At 41.8% G+C, this 16,663-nt stretch overlaps 1 protein-coding gene across 5 annotated transcripts in view; it reads right to left on the bottom strand.

Annotated features, from left to right (window-relative positions):
• DYNC1I1 (dynein cytoplasmic 1 intermediate chain 1) overlaps positions 1–16,663 on the bottom strand; it is a 185,861-nt gene that overhangs the window by 78,120 nt on the left and 91,078 nt on the right. For all 5 annotated transcript variants that reach the window (XM_057370666.1, XM_057370668.1, XM_057370665.1 and 2 more), the window contains exon 7: positions 3,502–3,591. In XM_057370666.1, the coding sequence (XP_057226649.1) occupies positions 3,502–3,591 (90 nt within the window). The remainder of the gene's footprint in view (positions 1–3,501; positions 3,592–16,663) is intronic.

Genomic DNA, 16,663 nt, shown 5'->3' with positions numbered 1-16,663 from the left:
CTTGGGACCAGTCTCTTGTTTATGTGGTCAGTTCACCATCAGGTATCCCACACCCTGCTCTTCCAAAAACAACAGGAGACCATGCATCTCAGACATGGTGGCAACAGGCAGCTCCATGGAAGAAACACAGGGTGGTCCCGAGGCTTCACACACTTCAAGGGGTCAAACAAGTCAGTTCTTCATCTTCCACTCCACTTTGGGGTGGCTCAAGCTGTTCCTCTGCCCTTTGCACCTCCGTGCCATGAAGTTCTGCAAGAGATGCCATGCTGGACGGGCTGCCCCAGAGCAGGTGCCGACAGCRATGCTGAGACACGTTCAGAACCAGGGTCAGACCCTGCAACACCCATGACTGCTGAATAATCCCATCAAACCCCACAAAGCAACTCTGGGGTGAGCTGGGGGAAGGTGAGGAAATTAAGCATCCAATAAATGTCTGTAGAATTAAATTGAACTACTTATAAAACATATAGAAAAAAAAACACGCTTCCTCTTAAARTACCATTACAAAAATAAAGCACTCTTGTCCTGTTGGCTTGGAGAGAGGGAGACTGAACACACTGGATTCAACCTTAATTTTTTTTATCTCGACCTATTTTTGAGTTATATTCATGAAAAAATGGTCTGCTTTTCTCTTCCTGCACTTCTCTCTCCCATGGCTTTTTTCTTAACACTCCTATAACTCAAAAAAGGCCATGCTGATTTTTTTTAATCTGTGAAAAAATGTGCTCCCTGAGCTAAAACCAAATTTCAGCCCAGAGCAAATTTTTACGGCTGGGTTATAAATCCCTGAAAAACAGGATTCATAATGGAAGTGCTGACACAGCCTTAACTACTATATAGCAGTGTGAATGGCGCCACTATAATGTCTATTAGAGATTCTTWAAAAAGTTTGCAAAATATTGTCTTGCCTTGCAGAGAAAAAGAAGCCAGAGTACTTAATGCCAACATAAACATGCTTTTAACCCATTATGTGCTAATTTGCAGAAAAGCTATTAATTCTGAGTAGGCACACAGAGTGCAGCACCGACAGGAAATGTTCTTCTAAACTCCTGTTTGACTTGTAACATGGTTTTAATCACTTCCATGAAACACAAACGATGGCTTCAAACTCTGAATGTTGCTCAGAACATGAGAAGGGTGATTACAACAGAGAGGAAAATGGGATTTTKCAGGCAAAAGGGCTAAAGCCAACAGGCAGAGAATGACACCAAGCACTGAAAAATGGGATTCCGTTCCGTGTCAGTTTGGGGACRATGGCTTCATTTGATTCACAGCATTTAATGCCTGTCATCAGCATGCCACTATTTTATCCATCACAACACRTACTACAGGTCAAGTTCACTTTCTATCAGGCAATGAGCATGTTTTCTTCTTCCTTGAGCCCAATCAAATGTTAGCACCTCACAAAGCCGGTTCTGCTGAGACAAGCTGTGCCTTGCTTTACAGCCTGCAGTTTGTGAGCCTGAGACCAGTGCTAAAGCAGCCCAGATGATCTGYTGCTCATGGGGGTCTGCTGGGCAGGGAAGGGGAGCACTACCCTCTGACTAAAACACAGCAAGGAAATCTAAAATGTTGGCAGTGGTGGTTGGTGAGCTAAGCATATAAAAGGGTAACTTGAAAGCCCATTTTAAAAAGTGAAATAAATCAGTTCAGAGTTGTATTTTGCTTTTTTTTTTTCTTCTCTTCTTGCAGAAGTTTGTGCTTTTTCCCCATGTGTAAGCTTTAGCATCACTTTTCTGTGGGAATAAATGGGTGTGGGATAAGCTRTAATTTGAATACTACAGGGACATTCAGCAACTCAGGGCAGTGCTTACGCACAGGGTGCAGTGGTAGAGGTTTTTATGGCTCTCTGTTGTCATCAGTAAGAGACACTGTGTTAGTCCGGTGACTGCAAAAGCCCATTTGCAAGTTGACCTGACAGTTTGGGGAAGAAGGGTAATTTTAATGAAATTTAAATGAAGTCTTTCTGTGTTGCCAGGTTTCTTGCTCATGTCCTCAGTTCTGCCTTTTCAGACTTGCCTGACTCCTGTTCCTGCTGTCCCTGCTGCTCCCCTGTGCTCACGGCATCAGTGGCTGGGGGCAGTGGGAAAAGCAGAAGGATGAGGAGCAGGAGGACTAAGTTTATGTCTCCATGTTTCTACAAGGACCTAAATGAGGAATGARCACTGCAGGATTTATGGCATGAGTGATTTCTATGATGGTCTTAAGAGGGAAGAAAGATCAATTTACAATCAAACYGGTATGGCTGGTGCTGCAACTCACTCCAGTGGGTGAGGATAGCAAATGTGAGCACTGTGTACCAGACTCAGGGTTTTTTGGATACTGATGAAAAGATACCAGTCCTCCCTACATGAGAAATAAGTGTCTGCTACTGTATTCCCAGTTAAAGATTTCATGGGCTTCCATGTAAAATTACTCCATATTATTCCCCTAGTAAGATTATTTAGGGAAAAACAAAACCAAGCTCACAGAATTATCCTGGTAATGTTCACCAAAGCAAAAAATGTCTTAGGCCCTACCTGAAGAAGTAAGCTGCCTTTCAAGAGGCCAAACAGAATTTTGAGCARTCCTGGCAAGACAAAAGTAAGGAATGCTGGAGAAGAAACCCATCTCCTTTCACCCTGGAGCTGCTGCTATTTCAGTTCTTCTTCCCTACTCAACACAGGSGTGAGCATTGACTGTTGAAGGCATTGACACACTGGAATAGCCAATACTCTCAAAATTCCTAGATGAGGAAAACCAATTTCACATCCATCCTCTAATTTGAAAGCTAGGACTGTCCGAGGAAAGGAAAAGAGACACCAAACRTATCTACCACATCCAGTGCTGACATGCATGACTCAAGCAAGTGTCTCCTGTCTGCACCAGAAGCAAGCAGTAACCTGAATTTTTGTCTCTTGTAACYCTGAAGAACATCTCAATCCAGAGTAATGGACAGAGGGGCTGGACCTGTCTGGCTTCAGGGGATTAGTTTTAAGTTCCTTGAGGAAGTTCCCACAAAATGCTTTGATTTTGACAGACAACATTTTTCAAGTGAAATTATTTTCTCCTGGAAGATTCCCGACTACTACTAGGTTTAAGTTTGTTCCTCTCAAGCAGGCAGACAGTTATGGGCTCCAAGTATCTTTGAAGACCAACCAACTTTACAGAGCTGCTGGAATGCCTGGCAYCCCCATTTAAAATCTTTCACGTAAGCAGGGTATTTGAGCCAGAGGACAAATTAGTACCCGTACTGGGATCAAAGACTCTCAAATTTGTTTTCAAATTATAAGGACATGTAGCTTCTTTCACACAGCTCAAGYCTCATGCCTTTCACAGTCTTTCACAATACCACTGGCATACAATTTTCTGCTTTTATGATACTTATATGTTTGAATCAATAAAACTGGTGACTGTTTCGATTTCAGTGTTCTCAATAATAGAAACTACCTATGAGACTAACTAATGGCAGGATCCAGTCCTTTGAACATCTAACATTATCTTTTTCATTTTTTAAAGTACCTTCTTTCACTTCCTGCTTCTGGTCTTGCTTTTCTGTCTCTAAGTCATCCTGCGTTTTTGGCTCCACCATCTCTTCGTCATCTTCATCCTCTGAAAAAAAAAGAAAAAAAGGAAGAAAATGATTAGTGAGATTCTCCTCTTTAAGAGGCCTGGAAATTGTATGTGCTCTTTACAATTATAAACTGGTAGTAAACCCAGGTAAAGCAAAATGTCCAATACATGGACATATCCACATTTATGCTGAGACTGACACTATCAGACATTTCCCCCCTGACTGTAAGATAATCTGCTCWCACAGGGCACCTGCCACTTCTGCTCCCCAGAACTTCCCATCTCAGATGTCGACTGAGTATCTCCCTGACCTCGGATATGACTCCTTGGATGGCATGAGGACAGATACAAACATGTTTCAGCCTGGCAGCTATTCCACAGCTGGGACACCTGCTATCCAGACACCTCATTTCCAATTCAATTCTCACCAGATTAATTTGTCTTTTGACCTACAGGAATAGGTTAAACAGAAATCTGACCYCAGGTCAGATGCCACTAGCAAGAAAACAAGCATGGCACAGTTCTGAAAACTCATCACCATCAACTGGGGGAACACAGCAAGCAAAAGTGGCATCTGGAGCTTAGGAACCATTCTTGCATTAATACGAATTTAATGAACACTAAAATTTGACACATGTCAGTTACTACTGCCAGATGTTTTAATGACCTTTCCTGACCTATGCAAATACCTCTCTCTCTCCCCCTCTCCCCCCACACTCACATGTTCTCATTTTATTCAGAAGGGCAAACCATTTGTTCCTTGATGTTTTTCTGAAGTTACAAGGGCTCTGATTGTTCAGACCCGAATGTAATACAAGCAGAGCTGGAAAGAGAGTGATGCACCAAAATGGCTYGAAGTTTGTCTAGCCCTCATTATGTGTTACCAGCTACAACAACGTGATCCATTTCCTCTGTGCCCAGGGCTGGCACCCAACCCACTCACATTCTTGAGAGAATAAAGACACACAGCTTTCTAGATTCAGTGAACTACGAGGATTGAAGATAGAGTTGGTCCTAAAAGTGTTTAACAATTAGGATGAGTAAATCCATGGGCTATGGAGGAATTATTTTGCAGATATTTTGGAGCTTGACAAACCACCAAGGCACAGCAAGCATCACTGGTGCCCAATATCATTCCATGGCATGAGAGAGCACATATCCTGGCCCTGGGGCATTTAGCCATCAGGAGAAACACTGCAGTTCCTCTTTCTGCAGTTCTGGGGCTTTCTGAGCAACCTGCTGTCACCATACAGTTCCTCGTGTCATGGTGTTCCTCCAGGCACACTTCCTGCTCTAACCTGCCATGTCGATGGGGGAAATGCATCATGCATCTCCAGCTGGCTGCTTACTGGCACCTTCTCCTGTGAAGGCTGCCTGCTGTCAGTCCTGGCTTCTTGTGAGATGCTGGTGCTGACAGGTTGTGTTCAACCAGCAGGAACACGCAGCTGCATTTTGTTTCCATAACATAAAAGACACGATACTATTCCCACCATATTGCCACTGCTGGCCCAGAAGCCCAGAGGGGACAGCTTGCTAGCTGCCATATGGGCCATTCACTTAAGAGTTGGACTCCATGATCTTTGTGGGTCCCTTCCAACACAGAACGTTCTGTGACTCTGTGACTCTGTGGTACTTTGGCTGGAGATCATGGCATGGCCACATACTGTAAGGAAGTGTCTCAGCATAGACAGATATGCTTCTTCCTATTGGGAAAATGAGGAAATCTTGGCATAAAATCAGCCATCACTCCCCTTAATGCTAGTGACTGCAGTGGGGAGAAAGGGAAAGCTCATCTCCTCAGCCACCAGCRAGGAGGGATAACCATGTGCTTCAGCAGCTGGAAAGGGAGGAGGAATCCAGCATGGGTGGGGAGGCATTTCCAGAATTAAAAGCACTGCTGACAAATGCCACTCCTTTATCAGTGAYTCTTCAGACCATGAAACTTGTAGTGTAAAACAGGGAAGGTACTSACAACACCTCCCTTTTGGTAGCTACATTTGCCTAGGTACCTACACAGAAAAACTAAAGAAGAACTTTCAGAGAGCAAGTCAGGGCTGTTCAGTTTGGCAGCGCAAGCACCTTGCTCTGTCCACTGCCTGAAAGACAGATAACATCCAACAAAGTCAGCAGAGAGTCAGCAAGAAAAGCTCTCGTGCTGCGCACATACAGGAGGGGTAAAAAACAGGCCTTGTGCCATTGGTCTGTGGCCAWAGTGGAGATGGGGATGAGGGAGGAGAGAGGCACTCCCAGTTTCAGAGAACAGRTGAGAAGTGTGAGTGCCTGGCACAGCAGGGAGGGAATACTCTGCTGACCTCAAGCACCATGCACACACAGATAGGATCACACCAGCACACAGATAACACACAGACACACTTATGGCAGATACTGGTAAAGCCAATTCCCACAAAAGTCCTGTGAGTCTCACATTAAAAGTTTTCACCCCCTAAAGCACCAGCTCTTGGAACCAGCTGTTTACATATGGATTTCAGCTTCCATTTTTAATCTGTTTCCAACCTGCCAGCTTGTACAGGGAAGTTTCAGAAGGTGAGGGGTTTGAGAAAATTCCCAGTGAACAAAAACTAAACCAATATTCAAATTAAATGCTTGGGATTTTTAAGGCTTCTTTCAAAGCCTTTTAATACTTCACTTGCAATTTGGTAACTGATAGGGATGATGTAGCAAATTTAGAACTTGAGATTTAACATCAGGTTTTGAGATTGAAGTGAGGCAGATTTATTCCTGTTCCCTATAAGTCCTTGATCCCCCTGATTTTGAGGGTCAAACTATTTGCTTGTCTGTAGACCATTCCTGCTGTTAAAGTGGAGTGGGGATGAATGGAAGTAAGTAAAGGTTATTAAAAAAACATGCCATGCCTTTTTCCCAAGGGCACAAACATCAATAAATTCATTTTACTGAGAAAGCAGTGCAAGAGTTTTTTAGCAGATTATGCACAGTTTAGATGTCCTTATTTATTTACAGAGAAATTTATATACACACACAGAGAAACTCAGCTAAAAGAATGATAGGGTTGTGAGSCAAATGCTAAAATGTTAGCAAATGCCAGAATTTGGATTGCCTGGGCACGATTAGCTCCTTTCCCCTCCCCACATGTAGGCATGATGACATAATTCTGGAATTTCCTCTCTCTTGAGTGGTTGGCTTCATTTTCTAGGTGTTCAACAAGAGAGAGACACCTGGGGCCTGAAATGCAGAAGTGCTGAGAGCTGAAGTCAACTGGCCCTGTGCTTTGAGTGGAGAAAATCTTAGAGAAATTCTATACACACAAAGGCTCCCATAGCTCCCTTTCAGCTTTCACAGAAAGTTGTCATTCTGACATTTTTGTCCTTTCTCCCCCTGKGCTTMAATGCTTTTGCAAGATGGCAAAAGYATGTAAAGAAAAYAGAATTTCCACCCTGCATAGATGTTTTGCAGAGATGTATTCATGAGGATCTGTGGCGTATTTAAGATGCTGTTGGGGAAGGAACAGCAAAACTAAATCTTGGAAGTGGATTAATATTTTTTCTGTGTTCAGTGTAATACTTTGATCATGTGCACTAAGGTGAGATCTGAGGCCAGAATACTGAATGGAATAAGATTTAAATGAGAAAGGTTAAAAACCTGTGCCCTTATTGGCTGGCTGAAGCAAGAATCTTATGGAAAAAAATATATGTTATCAGGCAATGAAAATTGTATCATCCTATATATTCCAGAGGGCTAATTAAATATGTCCAAGAAATCTGCATTCAGGAATACCCAATGTTGCTTGGCTCCGCAACCTAAATGTTTATTTGCCATAATTTTTACATATATAWTGCACACTAATGCCAGTGCATTTGTCCTTACACATGTTCATAGTTCATATATTTGCTTTTATGCCTAAATACAGCTATGATTTCTACATTTGACCGCACATGCACATACATTAAGAATAATGGGAAATGCTTCAGCATTCACATTCCCCTGTTTTATTTAAATGTGACAAAGATAGCATTTATTGCACATTTACTGGGGAATCTGTGAACATCTACATAYTTATTCATTTCCACATGTACCCACTCAGATTGCAGTAATTGACCAGGATGATTGAGAAAATTGTGTAGTTCCTGAACACACATAGCCTTTCCCTTTTAAGAGCATATCTGATATTAGGAAGTTTWGAGAAATAACTTTTTAACTGCTTACATCACAGTAGCAGAAGTCTTCGAGTCACATTTGGCAAACACAGAGATGCTAACAGCACCCCTTGTAATGTTACACCCTGTTAGAGAGAGCAGGGTGTAACACTATCAGAACTCAAATGCCTATTAAAGGAACCACATGAAAAAGGGCTCGTAATGAASAAGTGTATGGCTGCTGTGCAACTCCTCTCCTTTGTAGATATTAAAAGGACTTTGCAAGGAGGCCCAGTTTGTTATGCCCATTTACCACACAGATAGACCCACTCAGTGCAGATCACTCAGTAGACCAGCAGCTATCCCCACCAGGGATGATAGAGTGGGCTTCAGAGCTTCAGCCTAGAAACCTGTCCACTAAGGCYACCCTGCCTTTTTTACTGTAAATAAACAAATCCTCAATGGAAATGATCATCAAATGCTCCGATAACAATGTTTGTCTACTGAAACTGGTGGAGTCATATGTGGGATTAATACAGACTGAGATAACTGGGCCAAAACCTTTTCTTCTTAACTCAGAGCTTGAAGATTCCATGCTCTAGGATGGGGCCAATCAGTCTGAACAGTGCTTGACARAGTAAAAATAGAGCAATTGTTTTCATCTTGGTATTAGTTTGAATACTCCTGGTTCTGTTCCAGACCAGAAGTGGTCTTGTYTGTCTAAAAGCTTGTCTGTTTTTTCCAGCTATAGAAATTGCCCTAATAAAAGACTATGACCTCTCCCTATAAACCTGTTTTTTTTTTCACCTGGGAGTGAATACTAATTTTCAAATTTTATCCAACTGATAGGTCCAGTGAGCCTGTTTTATGCCTGGTCTTTGCCTTGGCCACCACAACCACTTGCAATAAGTGGTTCAGGGGAAAGCCTGTGAAAACGTGGCCAGCCCCCTGGCACCTGCAGAAGAAATGCCCAGATGTGCTGAATTGGATCAGACATTCACAGAGAGCACAGATGATCTCAGAAAATCAGACCCTGCATTGCTGCTGTGCTGGACTGTTTAATACCTACTCGCACTTTCCAGGGCTTCAAACCACTTTATTTATTTTTACAGCATATAAAAACATACCAGGCACATTCAAGACAAACTAGAACTCTAGAATAAATAATTGCATCTGAGAGGACTGCACATGACATTGGCTTAGGGTTTTAATTCTTGAGATCAATGCTGTTTTGCCTTTTTTGGATTTCCAGCCTTAGGCAGTTAGCACTGGTACTGCTCAAACAGATACTAAATAGTTGATTTTGGGGGGGATTTATAAAGTTATCGGTCTCTGCTCTGCTAAAACATGTAGCAATTAAACAGCAGGCAGCATGTTGTACATTCTTCTTGGGTGGAGGATTTACACCCCCGAAGCTGCGAGATTGCAGCTTCTGTGTATTGTGTTTAGTACTGAATTAGACTCACAGCTCTGGTTTGAATTCTGGGTAGGTACAAACAATCCCTTTGTTAAAGACACAGCTTTAAAATCTCAATTTAATTAGCATCACAATTATAAATTTTATTGACTGAGTCAGTGATATATGAGAAGCCAGTGGATTATTATATGGGGTTTTATATCAGCACTGACATTCCTTCAGTGCATGAGAAGGGTCAGACATGCATATGACACATTCAATAAAATCAAGTGTCTTCGTAAAAAGCAGACTCTATATTTGCAAATATGAAATACCAGAAACTACTGTATCAGTTTTATATTCACAACTGCTCAAAACAACTTTGCTGCTTCTGTTATGAAAGAACTACAAACTGAACAAGGACGAACGCATCATATTTATATTGGCATAAGCCTGGACCAAACAAATTGAATACTGCTGGCATTATCCTACGTAGGAGTTAAAATACTCTTTCCTTCATGAATACATTCTTTCCATCACTAGCAAAATATGCAACAAGCAAGGGGAGACATATTTTTTCAAACAGAACTGCCTGACATTCCACATTTTTGAAAATTTATGATTTGAAATCTGGCTGAATGACCTATTTTCATATAACGTGATTTTTTGAAATACATCCAGTTTTTCACTTTCATCTTTTGACTGCCCTTTGAAGCAAGAAGAGAATTAATTCATCAGTGGATCTTGTATGAAGAGTGGGATGTGAGACTGGACATACACTGGGCACATGTTAGTCATCCCAGATGGAAATATTCTTGCATTAGGGCTCTTCTTGGCATGTATTCTAAAATGTATTTCTTTCAGCCAAAGCAAGGAACACGACTCAGACCTCAATACTGAGAAAAAAACCCAGAGGTGAACAGAACTTTTCCTTAGCTCCATGAAACAGACAAGAAATTTCAGATGAGAATTTCAAGTGAGCTGGAGCTTGTAAATATATTTGCAGGCAAGAATAATATGCATTCAAAGTACTGCTACTGACTACCCAGAAAAATACTTAAATGTGCATTGGGGGAACATAAAAATGTTCCAGGCCATCCYTGTGAAGTTCTCCATCCCTGATACAGAACACTCCCAACATTCCATCTCRTCCTTATGAACTAGCACAGTGAAGTTGTGCTTTCCAAAGGCCATCAGATGAAAATAGAACATTGGAAAAAGAAAGGATAGAACTGATGAATGAATTTCTGGAATCATCTTATGGCCACAGCACTGATAAAACTTGAACAGAAGTATAAGACATTCTTCCTTCACTTTCCACATACATGATTTTAATAGTTTGAAGAAAATGGCCTGTCTGGATGTCACTTAACTGCAGTTATGCAAGAGCAAGGAGAAAATCACAGTGCTACAAGAACAGACTGCCTAGCATCTTCAAATTCCCTTAATTTAGTTATGTTTGCTATCTTTTGTCATGTTTTATTATCAAAGTGCTGTGGTGCTCTTATGTAAAAGAGAAGCTTTGCATATTCGTAAAATACAGGCTGTAGGAATCCTACCACTTTTACCAAAGTCAAGTATGTTGACTGAATAATTTTAAAGAAAATATGGTTCTAAAATTTATGCATGAAATAATATAATCACATATCACATATATCATTTAAATCCAGAAGACTGCAGGGTTGTTCTCCATGGGATTGATTTAGTTAGCCTAATGTCTTCCACAGTAAGTAGACAAAGTAGGCACAGTAATGACATCAGTTTTAAAAGTGCAGGACTAAGGGAAAAATCCCAATTTTCTTGATTCTTGTAAAACCAAGTACATCTCCCATAACTCTGCCGCATCTTAGAAGGCTTTTCTGATCTCATCCCTTATTCTGCAATGCAAATCTCTGCAAGACTTCACCCCTTATCCCATAAGGGGCAGGTGTTATTACGAGCCATTGCAACCAGATCCCAAGAGTCCCCCTCTCAGGCTTCAGCTATCCTTGTACAAGCGCAATGAAGGAAATACATATTTCACCCTTAAAACAAACACTTAGCCTGGCTGACTGAGAGCAGTCATTTAGTTCAGAAAATTTATTTTGCCTACAGCATAGGCCGTGCCTGTGCTATTGCCACTTAAAAATTTGTCCTGAAATTTACTACACTTCCCTCTTAAAACAAGCACACCATAAGTAATTTTTATTCAACATTTCTTCCCAAAGCTCTCCTTAACAATTACCACATTCAATTACTCCTGGTCAGGGGATTCTCAGGTCTCCAGTATGTGATTTCTCATAACCATCCCTTGATCTAGGGTTACACCACTCAGCTCCTGTCCCTCTGCTTCTTCCTGACTTGTGTTTGYAGTCAGACTTCTTTTTGGTACATTATGAAGAGTGATCTTATTTTTCCATTTTGTGACAAATGATAGACTATCAGAGCCAAATGGCAAGAAAATGTCACAGAAAAATTTGTTTTACTGTAGCGTTTCACTAAGCTCTTGATAGCCCTGACTGCAAACCTTTGCACTGGTTCAGATGTTAGGATCACTGCTTCAGAATACAAGAATTTCTTTACCAATTAAAATGGAAAGCTGCCTCTGATTCTTCGGGGAAGCATTTCTCTAACCCAAGAAACTGATTTTCCAGTTCCTTGGCCTGAACACAGTTTTCAGTTGTGGTGAGAGTCTAAGAATTCAAAGTGTCCCTTGTTTTTAGTTTCTGGTCGGTCTAGACCAGACGTGGATTTTTCTCTSCTCTTTTGGACTGTTGCAACATCAYAYTGGTTGAAAGCATTTTTCAGTCCCCAGAGAAATAAACTGCAAAGTACCCCACTGGGGTCATCACCTCATCTAGCTGACTCCCTTTTCTCCTCTCTTTCTTTCTCCAAAGCTCATGTTCAATTCTATTGTGCTTGAAAATATTCCAGTTGGAAGATGTAAGACAAAAAGAAAAGTACAGAAGTTTCCTTTCCTAGGCCATGGTTGGGCCTTCAAATAAAAATGCCRACATGAAATAATGTTTGAACAGCAGAAGCCCTACAGTAGCATTTACAGACCTCCAGCCCCGAAACCAAATAGTATAAATTTAAAATACTCTGCTCCAGTACAGCTAGAGTTAACCTTGAGAAGAAAAAGATGGAGACCCTTTATTTCTGGGATGAGAAGGGGTTGCTAAACCATGCAGATTTTCATAGCCTCTGAAACCTGTGAGGATTTGTTCCTGCTGTGCTGCTGGAGGAAATCGTGTCACGCCAGCAGTGTGAAATGACTCCTGCCCTGGGAAAGGGCACCGAGACACGTGGCAGACCCCTGGATAGGGCCTGCTCAAGTAATTTTCAAACACTCAGATCATGCAATAGTGTTAAATCACAAAAGCTTCAGTGTGTTAATGAAAACCAGTCCCCACAAGCTATGGCATTARCAGCACTTGTAAAACAAAAGCTGCTTTCACATTAAACACACACAAACACACACACTGATGATGTATCTGGCACTCACACAGCGCCTGACACGGGGTCAGTCACAGCAGCCTCAGCTGGGCACTGGTACTTGAAACCTTAAGTACAACATGGACCCCGTAAATTCTGTGGGACTGTTCCTAYTGGCATAGAGGGGACGAGGGTGTCACTCATTCATTCCAAGGGCAAATGGCTTTATACTCTGCAGGTCACTTCTCTTCTTTCCCACTGTGTTTTTGCATGGGCAAGATCATAAAATCTGACTGTTGTAGAAAAAATTAATTCTCTGCTTCCATACTTTATCTTTTCTCATGAAGCCATACTAATTTGCCTTAGGTCCAAWTCTCCAGGCCTGACTCTGGGTTTAACTTCTCCTTCAGGTATTAGCATGAGTTCTGGCCTTTCAGAGTTTCTCTTTTTTTTTAACATGAGATAACTTTTCAGTCCAAGGCCCAGAAATTAGCTGAATGGCCACATAGTTGTTTGTATGATGGTTTAACTTTTAGTGCCATGTTTCCCACAAATTTCTCCATCTCAGTTCTGTGGAACTTAATGAATAATACCCAGTGCTTAAGATGTAGCAGATGCTTTTGTAACTGAAATATCCGAGTGCATAAATCCCTACATTTACACRCAAACCTCAACTGACAGAAATGGAGAAAAGACTGCTAATATATTAAAACTGGAAAGGATAATTGGAAAAATCAACTATATTCATAAACAATTACAGCAAATACACAAAAACTCCCTCTCTTTGTCTCCTTGACACACACACGCATACATTTTGTTCAGCACTTTAAAAACAACCATTAGTCATASAGCAAATGCATTTCACATGAGCAAAGATTCATTTCAACATTTTTCTTAGGAAAAGGCGGGCAAAAAATGCTTCATTAAAAAATTCTAAACTACAAAAGAAAAGCCGGGTCAGGGCTCGATGAGTGTGTGCTTATTACTTTCATAGGCACCAAACAGACCCCACTTAATTCTGTTTCCCACTGACGCCACTTCACCTTAGTCACTGGTGTTAGCTGTGATTTGCATCAGCATATGTGAAAAAGGAGTTCCCTCTGACAGTTTTGAACTTGCCATRTTTTAATTTCATTTTCAATTTCGTGCTTTTGTTCTACCACACTGAAAGGGGAGAAGCTTTCACTTCTAGAGGCTCCATTTCGGGGGTATCCGGGTGAGCAACACCTTTTGGTGGCACAGAAACCAGGGCACGAGCATCGGCTCCTTGCCCAAAAAGTCACTCCTGAAATAGCCRCAGATGACAGAATAAAATCCTGCTCTCCTGATTCCCAAACTGATATTTCAGCCACTGCTTGCCCTGAGGCATGCGATCGGGGCTGCTTCGGAGGCTGCTCAGCCTTCATTATGTCAAACCAGCTGTTGAAAAGCCCAGCCGGTTTCCCCCAGCTGCTTGTTGCAACCTGTTCGGAGCTCACCCGGCTCCCGGCGCCGCCGWGCCCCGGGCTGGAGCCCCCTGCCCGCCCGACCCCCGCCTTCCCCTGCAGCCTCCGCCGCTCCTCTCGCCTCCGCTCCCAGCCTTCCCACCCGCTCCGGCACAGGGGTCACACTTCAAAGCCTCCCGCGCCCCCAGGAAAGCCTCTTCCTTCCTCCTGGCCCCTCTCCAGCCTCCCTGGCATTGGTGTTCCCAAAGCAGATAGCAAAAATCCCCTACATGCAATCTGGGGCTTGGCGCACRCCAGGAGCCCTACCCGCCTGTAGATACCTGTTTGACACAGAAATGCCCTCTGAGTTGGATTCTCGGGTGAACTTCGAGGTTTTTCTGAGAATTGGGGTTGTAAGACTTTCATTTAAAAGAGAAAAATAAAATAAAAAAAAAAAAGACAAAAACCAACCCCCATCACCCAAGTTCCCAATTGCTGTGGTTAAAACCCTGTTTATCTGTTGCAGCTGGGAGGATCAGGTATGTTTTTCTGTGTCTAAGCTCAAGAGACTTCAGTAGGTTCAGATGTCTAAACAGGCAGAGTGCACCTGCAGTTGGGGTACATGGGAASATTAAACTGCACCGCAACCACTCACTGGAATATGCTTCCTTCTTCCCACTTCACAGTTCAGGCTCATCAGGAAAATCATTTCTGTGGCTACTTTATATCTGTCCCTCTTTGGAAAATGGATGCTTTGAAGTGCCGTACAATGCCTGCCTGTAAATTAAAATCCTTCCTTTTCTCCCAAAACACTGCCAAGACTCTCTCCTCAGCAAGCTCTTGGGAGCTCTCAGCTACAGACAGGAGTAGAAAGTCAGGAGAAGTGTATGAAAGCAAATAAAATAAGCTGGGTTGTGCTACCTCATGATCCTTTACGTGAAGAAGCATCTCCGCATAATTTTTTTTCTTTTTTTTTTTTTTAGGAAAACAAAAGAAGTTGCTGGCTTCAGCCCCTGTGTCCTTTCGCTGTAACACAGCTCTCAGCTGTGAGTTTACATGTGTTAACTCRGGATGCCACAAACCAGGCAGCAATGAGGTTGTCATCCTGATCTGAGGAAACACAACGTGCACACTCGCCAATGAATTCACCGCAAGCGAAGCGTTTTGCTGTGATAATTCAAAGCACATTATGTCTCATCAGTTGACTCTTCCATCTATAGCCAGATCACAAAAGCCAGCAACACTGGAGTCATATTCTGGTGAAAAGGTATAGCTCTGTAAAATCTTGGTCTGTTGCAAACCGGTGCCACTTTCTCTGTGGAAGTGGGAAATTAAAAGAGAAACCAAAATGAAGAGGCAGTCCTGGCAATATTAAAATGGCTTGTTTTCACATTTTCTGAGTGCATTTTTTGGGGCCCTCCATGAAAAAGTACTTCTTGGATTTTTTACTTTTAGACTATTTTAAAATATGAGGTAAAACAAAGTAAAATTGAAATATTTAAGTTCTGTTAAAACATAGATGTTTTCAGTAACCAGACTGGAAAATAAAGCAAAATTTTACTTAAGGTGGAGYGTCAGTATATTGGAGTCCTCTTTCAAGCTGGAACAAAATTATATTTTGAAATTTGAAATTCCACAGCACTGCATGAAGAAGAGATTCCTTCTGGGCCTGAGTTTAATGCAGTCACTGCCTAAGGGATGCAGTCATACTTGAGTGTCAATTTTAAAATCTGATATTAAAGCAACATAGMAGCACACACTGGCTTGGGGATAAGGATATCTTTCATCATCATAATGACAAGATGTCTCTTCCTGTGATCTGAGATTCCCTCTCTTAAGACTTTGGGTTAATAATTTCTTTTAGATGGAACAAACTTCAAGTCCTGCTTTCAGGTCTGAGTGCCTGAAGGCAAATTTCACATCCATGTCCTGAGAACAAGATAACAGATACTGGTTCCTGAGAACAAGATAACAGATAGTGGTAACAAACTCGGTGCACACCTGAAACACAGCCCAGTACATCAAACGGTGCCAATATTCAGAGGAAATACGCAAAGAGGCATTTATTGCTTTTGAAACCTGATCCTGACTTTCTGTATTTGCATGCAGAACTCAAAATGAACAGGACAAATACATTCTGAAGCCAGCAAAGTGCTACCAATTTGTCTTGATGGCTTTGCATGGAGAAAAATTGCACAAGCAAGTCTGACCAGCATTTTGGAAACCATTGTCCTAGTTGCCTGTATGATTACATAGCTGGATAAAATAAGAAAAGTCACCTCAACAGAGGTGTTTGTTTTGGGGGTGGGTACTGGGGGTCCTGCTAAATTCAGCAGCCACAGCAGAACAAATAGAAATTGTGAGCTTTCCACTACATTAATGAAACTTCATTCAAAAAGTGGAGTGTAATGTTCTTCCAAGATGGAYAATTCACATAAGTTGTGTGATTCAAGCACTCATGTCTCCACACCAGCTCCACACCACCTTGGGATTTATGTTTTATTTCAGTTTCCATCAGGCTGCTCATGAATGACCAATGACAAAAGAGCATGTGTGCATTTTTCTTTTTCACAGGTCCGTGTTAATGAGGACTCTGTTGCATTAAGATAGTCAAGATTGTCTCTGGCAAAATGTGTTGAACCAAGGTGTTTGCGCCTGCATAAAATTAAGGCACGAGTAAAGCACTTACTTCTGACAGCAGATTTATAATAGGAAAATCCCAGCAGGCATGAAGAGTTACAAACCCCCGTTGTAGCCTTTTTCAT

This window comes from Malurus melanocephalus, unplaced genomic scaffold (assembly GCF_030028575.1).
Source record: "Malurus melanocephalus ecotype Western Australia unplaced genomic scaffold, MMel_1.1 scaffold_130, whole genome shotgun sequence".
NCBI classification, from domain to species: domain Eukaryota; kingdom Metazoa; phylum Chordata; class Aves; order Passeriformes; family Maluridae; genus Malurus; species Malurus melanocephalus.
Note: the sequence above shows the minus strand (reverse complement) of the source record. Positions and strands in the feature narration are given on the sequence as shown.